At 35.8% G+C, this 16,955-nt stretch overlaps 1 protein-coding gene across 1 annotated transcript in view; it reads left to right on the top strand.

The window, feature by feature from the left end:
• Window positions 1-16,955, top strand: part of CACNA2D3 (calcium voltage-gated channel auxiliary subunit alpha2delta 3) — a 456,710-nt gene that overhangs the window by 165,488 nt on the left and 274,267 nt on the right. Inside the window, exon 5 of the mRNA XM_074151549.1 lies at window positions 11,909-12,071. Within this exon, the coding sequence (XP_074007650.1) occupies window positions 11,909-12,071 (163 nt within the window). The remainder of the gene's footprint in view (window positions 1-11,908; window positions 12,072-16,955) is intronic.

Here is a 16,955-nt window from a genome sequence, read left to right as displayed (position 1 = left end):
AGTAATATTTAGAATGGGAATTGGAGAGATTTCAGGGATGCCATTTCATTATTCCCAATCAGCTTTACTATAAACAGACTTTGCAAATTTTCAGTGTCAGCGTATAGCTCAGGTAAACCTAAGCTCATATTTGCACTCTAAGTACCTGAATGTTTGCTGAGGAATTACCCATGGAGTATTTCTGTTTTAAGATGATGTGTGTTACATTAGGCATTTTGGATGGTATCCATTAGCATAAGCCCTTCTGTCTTTGAAAATATTTTTTGTCACTAAAGTTTATAAGTCTGGTTTAGGTCTTTATGTTTGTTTAAACTACAGATCTGTAAATGACTGAGATGTGTATTACATTTCAGGGTTTCTTCATGATATGTTGTACGTATTGTTGTTCAGATCCCTGTGTGGTCTAGTCACTCTATATATTATTTCAATGAAATAGCTAATGACAAGCTGGTTGCTTAATGAAGTGCTTTCATGGCACCTTATTTAGGAGGGAGGATCTTTTTCTGGCAGTTGAAGGCTAATGTAACAATATCTAGTGTAATTTCTCCCTTGGAATCTACATATAGTAAGTAATCTGTGTAGTAAACTTATGTCCGGGAAGCCTGAATTAATAACCTCTGGGTCAGCCTCACAAATATTTCATTATTTCAAATACTTTCTCTTGTTGGTTAAGCCTTTTGTTCAAGATGACACTGAATTGCAGTGGGTAGATGGCTTATGACCTATATTTTTCAGGGAAGGCTATTGGCACTACATGTCATTTTTGTTACAGACTTGAAATGAAGTAAGCACGGAAGATACATGAAATATAGTAATTATGTCTTTAAATGGTTATTTTAATGGATATTATGTATGATTATAGTCTTATGAATATTGTGTTAGCTGTGGCAATAAGATCAACATATTTAAAACTGATAAATCTTTTCTATAAGGGAGTACGTTATATTTGCACTAATCTTTGTTTCTGCAGTAAATGGTTGAAGGCAATGTAGGATTTTCCTGCAAATTATAATTAACAATGTATATAATCTTTTTACATTCAGCTCTTCTCCTTCAATGTAGACACACGTAGGGGAATTTATTTATCTGTGTATCATGTTTTCCATTAAAAGAATAGTAACAAGAAAAAAACCTCTATGCGTGTGTCCTTAAAAATGCCATTCTTCATATGATGTTCTGGTAACAAAAGAAGCAGAATCTTAGATAAACATCTGGTAGGAATGAAGGGTTCTTCGTGTTTTTCACTAGATGAGCATTTCAGACTCGTTTGTGACTGAATGATCACTGTATTCCCTCTCGTGTCTTGTTGTTTTCAATTTATTCTTTACCAGAGACAGGAAGGGAGCAGTGAAATAGGAAATTAGGATGTTTAGAGAGAGTAACTAAAGAGAGCTGCAAAATGGTTTTTAATTTGTTTAGATGGCTGAGAGGCCTCTACGTGTGTGATCTTTCCTGCTGAGCTAGGGAAACGCATAAAGACACCCCGTACCCAGTCTGGGCTGCCGTTGTCCACTGAGACTTCCTCAGTTCTCAGCAGAACCCTTCACGCAAGGCCCTTACTAGGAACATTTCTTGGATTCTTCAGAGTCTTAGGAAGATGTTATCTCTCCTACCTCTAGCCTGCGCTTCTAATGCTTGTAAACAAGACTGGGAAGCAAGCTGGATTGTGGGGTAGATGATTCATAAAACTACCAGTTATGCCATCACCCGGATGGGGGGGTTCAAACTAGAATTTTATGTCTTTGGTTGCCTTGATTTGCCTGATCACCTTTTCTAAAAGTGTTTATCTGTTTTATGCAGAATAGATAAAAGTGTCACACAAATTACAGCTGGAACATGGAAAATCATAAAGTTTCTAAAAATCTAAATAGTTTCTTCAGTTGCTTTCCCAGAGCCTTACACTATGCTATAGGCTTGACCATAACTCTGAAGTTGTGTAGGAGTACAATAGCAACACAGCCAGCAGCTCAGTAAGTATTCCAGTAAATTGTTCCATGAGTATCTGAGATTTTAATATAGTGAAGAAATAATCATACAGACTCCAGATAGTTTCATGATGTTGCTCTGACAAGTTCAGTTTATATAATGTTGTTCCTTTATTGTTGCTGTTATCATTGTTAGCCTGTCCTTGCTTGATACGAAAAATGGTTAAAAGTTGAAGACATAAAGAGATCATTTTTATATTTCATAAACTTAACTCTTGGACTGTACTTTTCACACAAATTTAGGAAGCGAATAGTGTCCTGGAGTTCATTTGACCTACACACGCATTTTGCAATATCCAAGTTCTTAACCTGCCCCTATTTCCACCCCCTCACCCGCCATCCTGCATCCGAGCTCCCAGACCAAATATAAACTAGTATTTGAGGCAAATCTGCCTCAGCTGGTTTACGCGAACTCTGAGTTTCTCTATCTAAGACTCGGGCTTGTTGAAAGAAGTCAAAAAACATATGTCCCCCTTTCCGCCCCACCTCCCCCACCCCCCATAGAATAATTATTCTCATGAATAGTTTTTTTCACTGTGAGATTTTTTGAACACTTCAAATTCATTTTATGAATAAAATAGATGCCATTGTCTCTTTTTTTCTCAGAACTATGTGACTTGGGAGACGTGTTTCTTTTATTGAGTTAACTCATCATCATAGTCTTGTTATTTCAACTGTGGACTTAGCTTACCAAATTTCTATATTTCATGAGAGAGCCATTAATCATGCGAAGAGGATTTGTATACATTCAGTTGCTCAACATCTCATCTCTCACTTTACTCCCAAATAGATTCAATAATGTTGCACGTGTTCTTTTTCTTTCCTTTGTGTAGTCAATAATATTAATTTAACCTCCTGTGTGTATGGTGGGTGGTTAGGAGTAACAAAACAAACCTTGGATTGCGGAAAGGACCATGAAATTTTATTCTGTTCAAGTCCTTCAGTATTTAATTATTTTGATTATCCCCTGTTGGTATGAAAAAAAAAAAGCTGGTAAAGTACATGTTTAATTCATCATTCAGAGCCACACTTAGTGTTCAGATGTTGACTGCTGGATATGAACTTCCTGTTACTTTCTGTTTTATTAGCGATAGTTACTAACTCCCAACCCAGGAAAACACTATATATAGATTGTCTACGCTCCCTGAGCATATCTTCTTGAGGAGACAGTACAGCTCTTGCTGAGTACAGGGCAGCAATATATGCATGCCTTAGACTGTGAAGAGCCTGGGTTAAAGTGGCTTCTCATGGGACACAGAGAAGATGTAGAGCTTGAGAAATATTTTTTTTCTTTCTACTTGGAAGTAGGAATGAGGCACTTAGGGCATATGATTGTAAAAAGGCACAAAGAAGTCAGATATGTCTCCACTGATAATTAGAAGCAGCCTTGAGGTTGTCATCAACCTGAATGTGTCAGATGAGCTGAACATGCGTGGAACTATACTGATTTCACTACAACTTTTCAGCTTATCCATTTGTGAAATAGTTTTCTATTTCTATAGCACATTTTAAACTGTATGGAGAGTTTTTTTAATGTTCTATATTGAACACCATTCAGTGTTTGCCTTGCAGTAGAATAGAAAACTTTAGAAACTATTACTGTATTGATTTTGAAGCAAGTCTGTAGTTTCTGGTATTTTCTTTTATGGAATATTCTTTTACAGAATTATTTGATAGAAGTTGTTGATCCTACCTGTTCACTCGCTTGATATGATCTATGAGGGCTTAAAGAGAAATGGAGTCCTGTGCTTCTAGCTAGTAATGAAAATGGTATTAAATATGAGGCAAAATCTTGCAGATTTTTTTGCATCTATAAAGATGCATAGATGATATAATTTGTTTAAAAAGGTCAGTCCCATAAAACTGGTTTTGGAAATATTTGAGTTAGTGGACTTAAGAGGGAAGAATTCCATTGATTGTTCGCTAGAGACACACAACTTTTTTCAAAAATGGACTGTGAGGGTAAATACGATAAACTTTAGATTACACTTCATGCACCTTTCAAATGTGACAAGTACCTTCACGATACTGATCAAGTTTAAAATATGGCTAATCTTATGCCCAGAGCATGGCCAGTAGAATTCAGTAGTTAATCCCATAAAGAGCACACATGCTTGATTTTTGCTTCTTTTCCCAGCTGCTGAAAAAGAATGATCCCCTCTCCCTGACTTTTTACCTGTTTAAAAAAAAAAAAACCAAACCCCAACAAACAAACCAGATATTTTAAAATCAAGGTGCTATGTCTGTCATGTATCAAACTGCATTTCTCTTTCTGTCTCTAGACTTTGAGAGAAGCGTAGCTGAAAGCTTTCTCCAATGTGTGTCTGTGCGTCTTAACTGCTCAACAGACCTGCAGAGATTTTATAGCCCCCCGACCCCGGGCACCCTGACAACCTGTCAGCGTGTGTTTTCTTATCGGTATTTTGCATCTGCGTTTGGCCACACCTGCATCAGTGGGATAATACTTGTAATCTAAAACAAAAATGAGGCATAGTGAGGGTTTTCAGTCCTCTGCAAAATATTAATTCATTACTGTGTAATGTTGTATCTCTGTTTTCCTAGTCTGAAAAGGGAGGATCCCCATTACTGTAGAAGTGCTTATTGGTTTTCACTTGTTTTCTTTGCTCTTGCACGGAGCTTGTCCTTCTGGAGTGAAAAGTTTTAGGCTAATTGCCGCTTCTTCCAAAGCGTGCTTTAAATAATGCCCAACAGACATTCTATCAGTGTATTTCTGGGCAGGAAGCATTAAGTGTAGCGTTCTGTACTGTGTTCATCAGGAGCGAGTTGGGAAGATGCGTCCTCAGCAGAAGCACGGAGCTGGGTGAGCTCTGCCCGGCTCCTGGTGGAACTGCAGGAGGGAGCATTTTGGGTGCAGCTGAGCAGGGACTGCCCCAGCCACAGAAGTGTTCCTGTCATGTTTGCTTGGCAAAATGTGCAAAAGATAAGCCTTATCAAAGGGCCACACTACTATATTGGTAGATTTTTCCAGGTTGGGGATTTTTGCCTTTTTATTGTTTCACAGTATTTGAGTGTAAGCTCATTGATGGGGGTGCAGCCTTTCTGGTAATTATTTGGTTTTGAAATGCTCAACCTTCACAAAATCACAGACTCTACCATTATTGTATTCTGGTTACGAGATGATTCACTTAAGTCATGAAATTCTTAATGGAAGTTGCTGTAGAAATTTGCTGTAAACTGTCTCCATGGTTCACTCCAGCTCTGTAGGAGCATAACTGGCTCGGATTTACTTATCTATGTAACTGGTATCTTTTTAACATACATCCATTGGGAGAAGGGAGAAATTACAGTGCCACCAGAGTAGGGATTTGTTTTGCTCTTTACCAGAAGGTGTTGCCTGGAGGCTTTATGTGTATGAAAATGAACACACTGAACACTTGCATTTCTAGACTCAGTAAAAACGTTAGATCTTCAGTGAGGCTTGTGATACAGGTGTCCAAAATGTCAAACTGATGGAAACCTTTTCTCCTTCTTGTGTTTACTAAATTTAAGTGACCAAAGAGTTTTTGTTCAGCCTCGTGACAAAGAAAAGAATCTTGAGAGCTTTTCTATATAAAAGTAGATATTTTTAACGTTATTTATCTGTAAAGAAAATGGAGGCTTCATCTGAAACTTGTAACCTCAAGATTTTAACTCTTTTTAACTTTAATGGATGACTTAAAATAGCCATCATAATTACTTACTACTTGCCACTTTCAATCAATCAGTTAATCCTTACAACGCCTCTGAGACCTTGATGCATTATAAATTTACATGCCGGTATAATTGATTTTTATACTATAATAAATTATTACTTAACCTGTTTTAAGACAATTTTAATAGAGTAATCATATTGGGAGGGAATGGATAGCCTGCGGGAAGGTCATCTTAATCTTAATTGTTTAGAAAACAGATCAGTTGTTTTTGCAAGGATGCAAGTAACGTTTCTGTACTACTTCCATGATTAGAGAGGGATTGATCACAACATTTCAAATCCCAGGTGTTTTCTGAGCCTTGCTGTTGAATAAAGACATGGAAAAAAGGGGGAAAAAATGTTGGAAGTTCCTACAGAGGAGCAAGCATGACCTTTCAGGGAATAATCAGAAATTACAAAGATCGTATCTTGCAACAAGAGATGCCAGTTTTCTCAATTTAAAAGCTTTTTAAAATTCAGAACAGCTTTTATTGAATGAGGCAGTTTGCTTTTATGACCTTCTATACTTGCTCGCTAAACATCAGACCAAGTACTTGAATACAAGAGCTTTAATCATATGCTTCAAAACATAAATTCTCCTTACTGGACAATTGTCAGAAGAGATTTTTTTGAACCTTAGAAACTGATAGGCATTCAGACATCTGCCTCTTTGTTAACACATGAATACCAGAGTGGAGACTGTTTTCAATGTCTTTTGTAGTCTCAGACTGGATAACTTTTCTCATTTTGTTTTTCACGTATCATGAACACTTCTGCCCTGTGAGACGTATCCTGCTTGTCAGAGTCCTGAAAAAAGAAACTTCCTCTTTTCTTTTTTTCTTTTTAACTCACTGATGGTAGCATCTATTTTGCTCAAACTCTCATAGATAGCTAGAAATGAACAATAATTTGACTATCTGTGCTATTTAGTGCTAGATTTTGCAGTCTTCATTTTCCATGCTATTTTCTACTTTTTCATTTTCTCTCTGATGCTCTACCCCTCCAGCTTTGTGTTTGGATGACCTGTATGGTTGCAGAAACACTGTGAATATGGTTATTGCGTAGTTAAAAATTATCAGGGTAACCCCAATACTGCTGTAGCGCTGACCCATTAGTGCAAATCATTCCCAGTTGTGTTCTTACACCTTCCTAGCCCTTGCAGCTCTGTGAATGGGACTTTTTTTATGCTGTCTTGGTAAAAATACTTTTGAGAGCCTTTTTGAAAAAAAATAATAATTTCTATACTGTAGAAAAAAAATATCTAAAATTATGGCTTGCATTGTTTCATACCATTAAAACAAAATACTTCATTTTAAAATAAGATGAAACCAACCAATATGTGTTTACCTTTACATGCCAAGTACTCTGTAAATTCCAAAGGCAAATTGCATTAGCACGTATCTTTCTTTTAAATTGCACAGTAAATGTTTATATTTAAATAAATATTCTGTTTATGATGTTAACAAATATTTGATAAATAATTCAAGCACCACAAGATATTTGTTTACAATAAGATAAATGTAAATGGAAATAGAGAACATCACTCATCTACCACAGTTCGTACAATGCTGCAATTATGCAAGTCATGTGCGATACTTTTCAGTATTATATCTAAATTACTGATGTCTTGTCTCAGCAAAGTATCCATTGTAATCAAAGTGCTTGTTTAGTTAAGAAGTTATGCCAAAAGAAGTGGCTAAACGGGAACAGATAGCTTCAAAGTTTCTTTCTTGCCTTGTACATCAGTTCTCCTCTGCAACCTAATCCTGTCGCTCTCATTGTGTGCCACAAACCTTCCACTTTCCCACAATTTTTCTATGATACCTTTTGAATGAGTTAATTTTTATCATCATTACCATAGGTCTGTGGCAGCCATCCTAAGAGATCCTACAAGCCCACACTTCTGTATTGTGGCTCAGGCTATCTTACGGTGTTTTAAAACAAAGCTTGCTTTTGCTAGTCAGCCTGAAGAAACCTGTAAAAGAATTTTGTGATCAGTTCCTGACAGCCCTATGAGCCTCTGCTATACTACCAGTATATTAGAGCAGCCCAGAGTTCTGCAGACCATTAGCAATACGATTCTTTGGGGTGTCTCAAATATGGTCAGCTCCTTGCTGAGGAGGAATGGCCCAGTGCTCTTCTATTGAGTGCTACTAATCAGTTTATATTGGTTTACACTGGGAACGCTTTCTTCACAAGGGTAAGATATTAGTATGACATCAAAGCTGAGATTCCTATTTGTCCCCAGTTTTTATGGCCTTGCTCAAAGTCTTCACTACGATGCAATGGGGGCTTGAGATGGTTGATCAAACATTCAGAATGATGCAGATGCTGTTAAGGAATGTACAAACAAAACCCCCAAAGTGTTTACTTGAGCAAATTTAAATGCACAAAAGTATACAAGTTAATGTTTACATCTTGAGATGCATATAAAAAGTTATATGAATGACATTTCCTTTGATGGCTTTTCCTCCAGTTCATTGCTCGCCATTCAAGTCTATTTGTAAGGTTAGTGTAAACCCACCAGTTGGCCAAGTCACAGTAGAGCCTGGCTATGCTCCCAACCTGGATAATTATTTTGTTATTTATCAGACTAATAACTTTTTGGCATGTTATATTGTGCGCACTCAGAACTCACCTAGTTAAGGTTACATCAAAGATTGACCTCCATTGACAAGATTAAATTGAAGTCATTTTCTCTTAGAGCTTTGCAGGTAGAGTATTTGTGTTGTCAGCAAACAGGACTTTATCCTCTTTCCCTTGGGCATTATCTCGAATGCAGTGTCAGAATGCGAGATGGATTTACTTTAATATTTTTTTTTCTCCAATTTTTATTTTTAATTTTCCTTCTATCACCTTTCAGCTGTCACACTCAATAATTTCCTTGGAAGGAAAGCGCCCAAAAGAAGCCACTGTAGAAAAAGCTTTGCTTAAAGGCTGATCTCTTTCATTAGTATTTTTGAACTACATATATATCCTGATATTTAATCCTTAGAATTTACAGGACTGTCTTAAATATGTAATTTTTGTAGGTTTCTCACTTGCAAAAAGCCCCCAAAAAACCTAACCCCAAAACTCCCTAAATCAAATGGAAAAAACCCCAGGAAAATATTAATTTTCTGTAATACCATAAGGACTATTTTATGCTACCATTTGCTTTAAAAAACCCCATATAAATAATATTTTGTATACACTTGTAGAATTGAAAAGAGAAAATACAGACTCAGACCAATAAATCAGTGAATACTAAATCAACCAAAGAAACAATCAGTCCTAAATACGCTTAATTGTGAAACGAGTGGTTTCATTTATTTAGAATATAGCAGATTTTAATACTTGGCTAGCCTTGCCACTTAGAGAACACGATGAATGAGGATGTCTACTAATTAACTCCTTTGGAAAGGGAAATAACTCACTGAATGAAAGGAAGTAATATTCTTTTAGAGGTGATTGCCGTGTATATTCTGACATTCTTATTTGAAATGTGTCCATTTTCCCTACCATTTCCAGAGTATTATACAAACCCACAAGCATGGTAAACTTACATCTTTGAAATCATTAAGTCTGTTTGTGGATTACTGTAGAAATTATTCCATAATACATAACTTAAAATCAGTTAAAAGGGAACAGTATATTGCTACATATTTCAGTACAGAATCTTTTTTTCCCCAAATATATTCTCGTTTTGCTTAAAGTATAATATTTAAATACATTTGTGTTAAAATTCAGAGCTAGATGTTTGTGAATGATTTCAGTGATGGTCTTTAATAAGAAAACAAACAACCAAACCCCCTTTGGTTTCTCTGTGACAATCCTGTTAAGGTTTATAAAGCCAAGAAACGTAATGAAAGCAACACAATGGCTCATCTGTAGCTGTAGCAGTTGTGGAGGTGATGTCCTGCTCAACAAAGAAAAAGGAAAACAAACCCATGTCTTTAAGGACAAGAAAACAAGTGGTTTGGAAACAAGATGAAACAATCGTCCTCAGCCTGCTGGAACTCAGCTGTCCAGGGGGTGTGGAGAGAGAGGTGTCTGGCAAGAAAGAAGCATGAAATATAGATTTTTATTTATCACTGTACTCCCAGGGGATGGAATATCAGCCTTTCTTCCTGACTTAGATACTATCTAATCTATCATGGAAAAGCTACATAGCTTACTTCTTCCTTGCTTGGAATTGGAGTAGCATTGCATTTTACAACAGTCATTAGTGCATGGCTTAATGTTGGAAGGAATATTCTATTTCTTACTAAAATGGGAAATATGAGTTGGGCTTTCAAGTCTTCTGCCAACTGTCTCTGGCTTTTGCAGAAAGGGTAAACTGAAATAGCTGCTGTCACATGTGGGCGGCAGGCATGCAGTGCAGTTAATGATCCGTGATAAACCTGGATAATAAGCAGAGATGGAGAAGGTTTCTCCCAAATAGAATGGGAACTGGTGTTTCTTGGAAATGATCATGTTTCTTCATCCTTTTGTTTTTGGTAAGACAAGAATCAAATATATAACGGTGATGTCCCCAAATAGTATAGAGAAGGATAGCATCTATGGGTGTGTTGGATAATTCTAACAACTTTTGGAATTAATTAATTAATGAAACTACAGCTTCAGAGAAATGATATGTCTGCTCTTATCTTTACCTGTTGCTCCTGGAGGAAAAAAAAAAAATGCTACTGCATTTTTTCCCCAGAACTTTAGAATTCAGTAGCTGAATATACTCACAAGATGCATGCAGCAGATTATTTGGTTCATCTCAGTATAAACCAATTAAAGTAAAATAACTTTAGGATCAAATGTTTAATCATGTTGGATTAATTTCTGTTAAGACATACTGATGTGTCTTAATCTTTTTTATATATAATTAATGGTATGTGGAACACAGAGTCTGTCTGAATTTTTCTGTCATACAGAGAAAGTGCTCAAAATCTAGTCAATATACAGCGACTTATTTTACTTTCATTTAAAATCCAAACTACAGGTTGGAGATTTTGAAAAACTAAAAGCTAAAAGAGCAGGATATGGAAAGTTGCTTCCCAAGTAAGCCTCCATTTAAGATACTAGTTAAATTATCAAGCCTTTTAATGGAAGTGTATAGTTTGTAGGATTTTAACTAAGTCTTGTTTAGTAGAATGAATTGTGTATCACACTGAGAAACAGTGCCTGTGAAAAGCCTGCTAAGTTTTTGTACTTGCTGGTCTGTTTCAGCTTTGTAAATGGTGTAATATATTGATCCTTGTACAGGTAGCATAGATACATATGATCTATGAATGTCTAAATTTATTCTAAAGATTATTTATATTGATTTACTCTTAAATGGATAGTTAGGGCAGAGACTAGGATTTAAATGAATGAGATTCTTCAAAGACACTAAACTTTGGTCTCTTTCAAATAAGAAACATGCCACAAACTTGCCAAGGATTAAGGTTATTTAAGAGGTTAAAAAGTGGTCTTCGCTGTTTGTTGCCTTCAGAGCTTGATAGAATTTCTGGTTAAACTAGGTCGTAAGGAAATCAATAATTTTATCTAAATTGCTTTTGCTTATCTGGTTATAGTTCTGTAAAAAATAGGCCAAATACTCTTCAGGAGTCTGTAACAGGCAGACAATAATTTCTTGTTTAAAATAAGTCGCTGCCAAGTTTACATGTCCATATTAAAGTATGTATAATTTTGCAAAACCTACTAGGATGTGCATTTGTAAAATTCAGCATAAAGCAAATATTTTTCTTTAGGAAATGATGGTCAGTACACATCAGGCAAGCAACAACAGCTTTAATTAACATTCCTGTGAAGTAAAAACTCTTTTAGTTTGTCAAAGGCCTAAGTTCAGCACTGATAGCAGTCCTGGAACTGATGTAAATAAGCTAAACAGAGAGATCATCATTAAATAATTATCCAGGGAATGATTTAAGTCTAGAGAGCTTTGTATTAAAAATAGCACATACATTGTTTATATTCAGGTTGTTTGCTGGGCTGCCCTAAACATTTTCAGGGCAGCCAGAGATCTGAGGTAATACGGAGTTTTCTTGAGATGTATTGATAAATGCGGTTTCAGAAATGTACCTGTACTTAGGAGTATAGAGAGAATCTAAGAGATGGTAAAAATACTGGTTCTTCTATTCTATATGGAGATACATGTAAATGTTAATCAATGGATTGATAGATATGTAAAAATATTCAAACCTCATATTTTTATGCTGAACGTGAATTCTGAATACTGAATGTTGGGTTTCTGTTGCAGTATGAATACTTCAATGCTGTGCTCATAAACGAACGAGATGAAGATGGAAACTATCTGGAGCTGGGGAAGGAGTTCATTCTAGTGCCAAATGACCACTTCAATAACTTGCCTGTGAACATCAGTCTGAGTGATGTCCAAGTACCAACCAATATGTACAATAAGGGTAAGAAAAGAGCTGTTTTATTTCATCATTCCACTTGGCGAACATAAATTAGGAACTTCCTTGCTTTTAAAATGAAGCTGTTGATTAACTACATATTATGTGTGTTTCCCAGTTTGCAATTAAACTGAAATTTCAGTGGAAGAATGCTGAAAGTATGACAGTTTTGTAGTTATCTTATGTTCTGTGGCAATTTAGCAATTTAATATGATCATTGATTTGCATATTGGACTTGTATGAATTCTGCTGTAGAATATGGCACAATATATTTATTCTTATGAATTATTTTCTGGAATCTCCAAACAGATCTTACATTATCACTTACAAGTTACATTCTTTCTTTGCTGAGAGCTAGAAGGGAAAGATACAGGGTAGATGGGAGGGGAAATTTTATGCTTTCAAGCTTCTGGGAATAATTCTAGCTCTATATGACTGCATACACAGCTGCTGTGAGTTTTCAGATAGTATTTAGGAGGAATAAGCCACATGAAAATTTCTACTCCCTTGGCTATTTGTAATAGGTGCTGGGTAGCACATAGCATGAACAAACGGCTACATTAGCTATTAGGAATGATGGACTTGGGTCTAAAAGCTGGGAATGCAAACTGAACTCAGGTACAAGCTTACACATTCTCCTTTTGCCACTTCCCCTAAAACAGGCAGCAGAATTTTCTAATTTTACTGTGCTTATGCAGCACCCATCTATTTATTTGTCTCAAACCAGTAATAAAAATTAAAAAGGAAAGCGCCAAAGTTTCTGAACAATGTCTACAGTGTATTTGTCATTGGTCTGTACAGAGCTGCCTAAACTCATTATCTGGTTCCTCTTCCTTGTTTTAACTATGCTAAAAGACAGCTAAAAATACATTAAATCCTTTCCTTGTAATACATTCCAGGCTAGCGTTTGTGGTAATTCATGCAAGGATATTGTGTAATCACAAACGGACCGAGAATTAATTCGGATAGGCTGGGCTGGTAAAAGAAGCAACTGATATGACAGCTTCTCTTCGAAGCTATGATTCAGACTTAAGAATCTTGAGAAGCCAAAAATCGTACAGTAATGTCTTAAATTAGGGATTACAAAATAGCAAAGCTTCCTAGAGAGTATTTGAAAGGTTGTGAAATGGTTAGTATGGGATATTTTGAAAAGATTTGGAAAATGCTTAAAGCTTCTAAAGCTATCAAGCTATTTTTTCTGTGCAACTGCTAATATTTATTCAACTGAGCCTGTCCAGATTCATTCATTCCAGAATTGCTAAGGAGAAGAAAGAAGGGAAAAAAAAAAAAATGGTTACAAAGGGATGGTAGAGGTCAGGCAGTCATGTTTTTCTGGAGAAGCAAACTCACCTGAAGAGTTTAGTTAGTGAGAGCAGTAAAACTAGAGGACCTTCAGTTACGTGATACGTAGTACTGTTATGTATAGAATACATTTTTATATGCTGATTAATTAGAGTTAAAGGCCGAAGTCAGAGGGCTTGTTGCATTTGTTTTGGCCTCTAATACAGGGACTGCCTGTGGAGATGGGGAGGATAGAGCTCTGTGATGATTCCTGTTTCCACTTTGTCTAATTCAAACCAGCCAAAATCATCACTTTATGCAGCTGCAGAAAAACATTTTTTTATCATTTAAATGTATTCCAACTGCTGAAATCTGGTATGTTGCTGACATTTTCCTTACACACAGACATGATAGTCTTGGCTTGGAGACTGACAATGTCTGGAAATGTTACTCTTACCAAGAAGAAGCCTGTATACTTATATTTTTTGCTGCCCATTTCTTCAGTTCAGTAATGCAGAAGAGGGGTGATAACAAGTTTATTAAATCCTAGCCTGAGGGTACAGGCAGTAGATATTGATAGGTTTACAATGAAGTGTCGCACAACACCATTTCTCTAGAAAATGCCTGTTGTTCATTTCCAGGTTATGTTTTATTTTATTGAATTACTAGGCAAAACCACAGCCCAAACTCACAGCTGAAAACAGACAAGTGTGATCATTGAATATTTAAACACAGGACTCCCAAGTCAGCATAGAAAAATGAACTTTTTATTTGTAAGCTGATTCATAAGGTTTATCCTCGATTTTGGGTTTTTTAGTTGTAGAGATATTCATAATTTGCAGTGGGTTCAGAGAAGAGTCACAGGACTTATCAAAGGGTTGAAAAATGTGCCTTATACTGAAAGACTCCGGGAGCTCAGTCTGTTTAGCTTTTTCAAGGGATGATTAAAGAATAAATTAGTTGATCTCTAGTAATCTCTGATTAATTACTAATACCAGGTTCTCTAATCCAGTTGCCAAAGGTTTAAAAAGATCTAGTGGCTGAAATTGGGTTCCATTATTTTGTAAATTGCACAAATGTCAGCTCAGTTAGGGCCTGGTTGTTTTTTTTGTTGTTGGTTTTATTTTTTTTTTAAATGTAGATAGACAGTTGTCTATTAGAAGGATGTTGTCCTGTGTCCATCCCTTCAAGCCCTTAATCAAGACCAGATTCTTTTTTGTTCGTTTCTGAAGTAATACATAGTCTAGAATTATTTTGGGGAAAAACTGTCCTGGTCAGCTTGCACGATCGTAGTGATCCCTCTCAGCTGTAGAATGGGTGAAGTGAATGTTCACAGTCCCTAACGAGGCTCTAAATGAGATTGGCTTAAAAATAATGGTACATAAATACATTACTATTCTTTATATATCTTCTGGCTCTTTCAGCCTCTGCATAGAAAAACTAAAATGGAAAAGCTTAACAACAGGACTGAATCATTCCCATTCTCAGGAAATCATCAAGTTTAAAATCTGAAAATAAAAAGCAAAAGCAAATTTCCTAACATTTATGATGAAATCAAGAAAGCTGACATTGTATAAATATCAAGACTATGATATTAAAATTTAACATGGAACATTTTGAAAAGGAAAACAAGAACAAATAAAAAGGCTGCCAACCGAATTCATAAGCATACATGTAACTCTAGTGCCATCTTTGAGTACAGATTGCATGCACCTACTATAAACATAGAAGGCAAAATAAATTAGTGAATTTAATAATAGTTTGCATACTTTGAGTAGTTTTGCATTTACAGTACTCTTGATCATAATTGTAAAATATAAAGAGCTGATCTGGTTATTATGTGCTCTTATATTTTCATTCCCTCCTTCTGCACACCCTCATCCCCCAGTTTCTCCATATCTTACAATGCCCATCAATTAACGTTAAAAATAGAAAAATTACTGATCTTTGGCATGTAAAGCCTGTGGAATTTTATTTCATCATTCCTGTAATGTTCGTATACTGAAGGAATTAAGAAAAAAACAGGGGGGTATTTGTGCTTTACAGATAAGTGTGCTTATCTGTCTGACAATACAGAGAGACCTCTCTTGGCTCTAGGCTGTTTCCCAGCAAGGCTGGCGGTTCATTTAAACTGCAGAACGCTCTGATAGAATTGGCTCCCTTCATTTTTCCTGAAAATGACTGCTTGTGATAATGATTTGCTTTTGAAATGTTTAAGCACACATCGGGATTCTAAATCTGTCAGTGCATTCTGTTTCTTCTCTTTAAGCACGAAGTGTATTCATTGCCTATAGCCACAGGATTTGCAAGGCAGTATCCTTTTAAACAATGAATAAATAATTAAGATTAAGTGAGAAGTTCTGTGATAACTGTCTTAGCAAGCAGTAGCTCTTTCTTCCATCCACAAATGGATTTCTTCCATTTCTTCCATTACACAAATTTGGTAACTGGCAATTATCAACTGTGTACAGATTTCTGACAGAAAGTAGAGAAAAGGGTTCTTATTGAATTAACCAGCTGCATAATGCAGGTATATTCATAGATGAAAAAGGAAGGAAGGAAGGAAGCTTCTTTTTTTCATATTAAAAGGAAATTTTACAGTTTTGGAAAGTGCAGAATCAATCTGAATCCAGTTTGGACAATGCAGTACCAAGGCAGAAGTCCAGATATGAGAACAAGTGTGTATAAGGCACTGTCTAATTCTGCTGCTGGTTTTTTTTGGGGTTTTTTTGTGTATATATATATTTTTTTTTAATATTTTATTTATCTACATGGGTAGATAATTATCAGCACCAAAGTGAGTTTTCATATCTCAGATTTTTTATCTCTCTCCTATTATTTTAGAATGTAGGTGATTTGGACACACTACTGTCTCAGACATATCTTGCATATATAATTCCATAGGTATACCTGAGGTTACTCAGATATACCTTTCTATATATCAAATGGTATATTTTAATCAGCTGTTGTGGAAGAGATTAATAATAATGAAAAAGGATTAATTATTTAAAGTTTAGATAGTTTCAACAATTGCTTTATCACTTTCTGAGATGCTAGTAGTATATTTAGAAGAACCTAGGAATGTGACATATAATTAAAAAGTCGGCAGTTGGAATGTGGACTAGGCTTTCTGGCAACCATCCATGGAGAACATGATTTCTGGCAATAGGATTGCCACTGGGAAAATGTAGGATTCTATAATAGATTTATGTACAGGAGGAGATGATAAAAGAAGGCTTCAGAACACTGAAATCTGGTCTTGCAGATATTGACAGCATATAAAAGTAAAAGAAATATAGAGTAGCATTTTACCTTTTGTTAGTATGGGAATGTAGGTAGTACTCTTAGCTTCTTAAAATCCTACATGCTTTGTCCAAAGTACGTGCTGTATCTGAGCTGAAGAACCTATTTCAGTTTTATTTTTCTAAGTCTATGTCACCTCATATTTACCTATAGCCATGGACAGCAATGACATGTTTTCTGCTATTGAGTTTACACTCAGCATTTTTTCAAGTTCTTGGAAGAAGCTTATGAATACTTGGCTAAATGTGGATTTCAGAGGAATGTAGATGAAAACCAAAGCCAGAGTGAGGGTGAATGTGTCTTGGT

Source organism: Numenius arquata, chromosome 8 (assembly GCF_964106895.1).
Source record: "Numenius arquata chromosome 8, bNumArq3.hap1.1, whole genome shotgun sequence".
Taxonomy (NCBI): domain Eukaryota; kingdom Metazoa; phylum Chordata; class Aves; order Charadriiformes; family Scolopacidae; genus Numenius; species Numenius arquata.
This window is presented reverse-complemented; position numbering and strand designations above follow the sequence as displayed.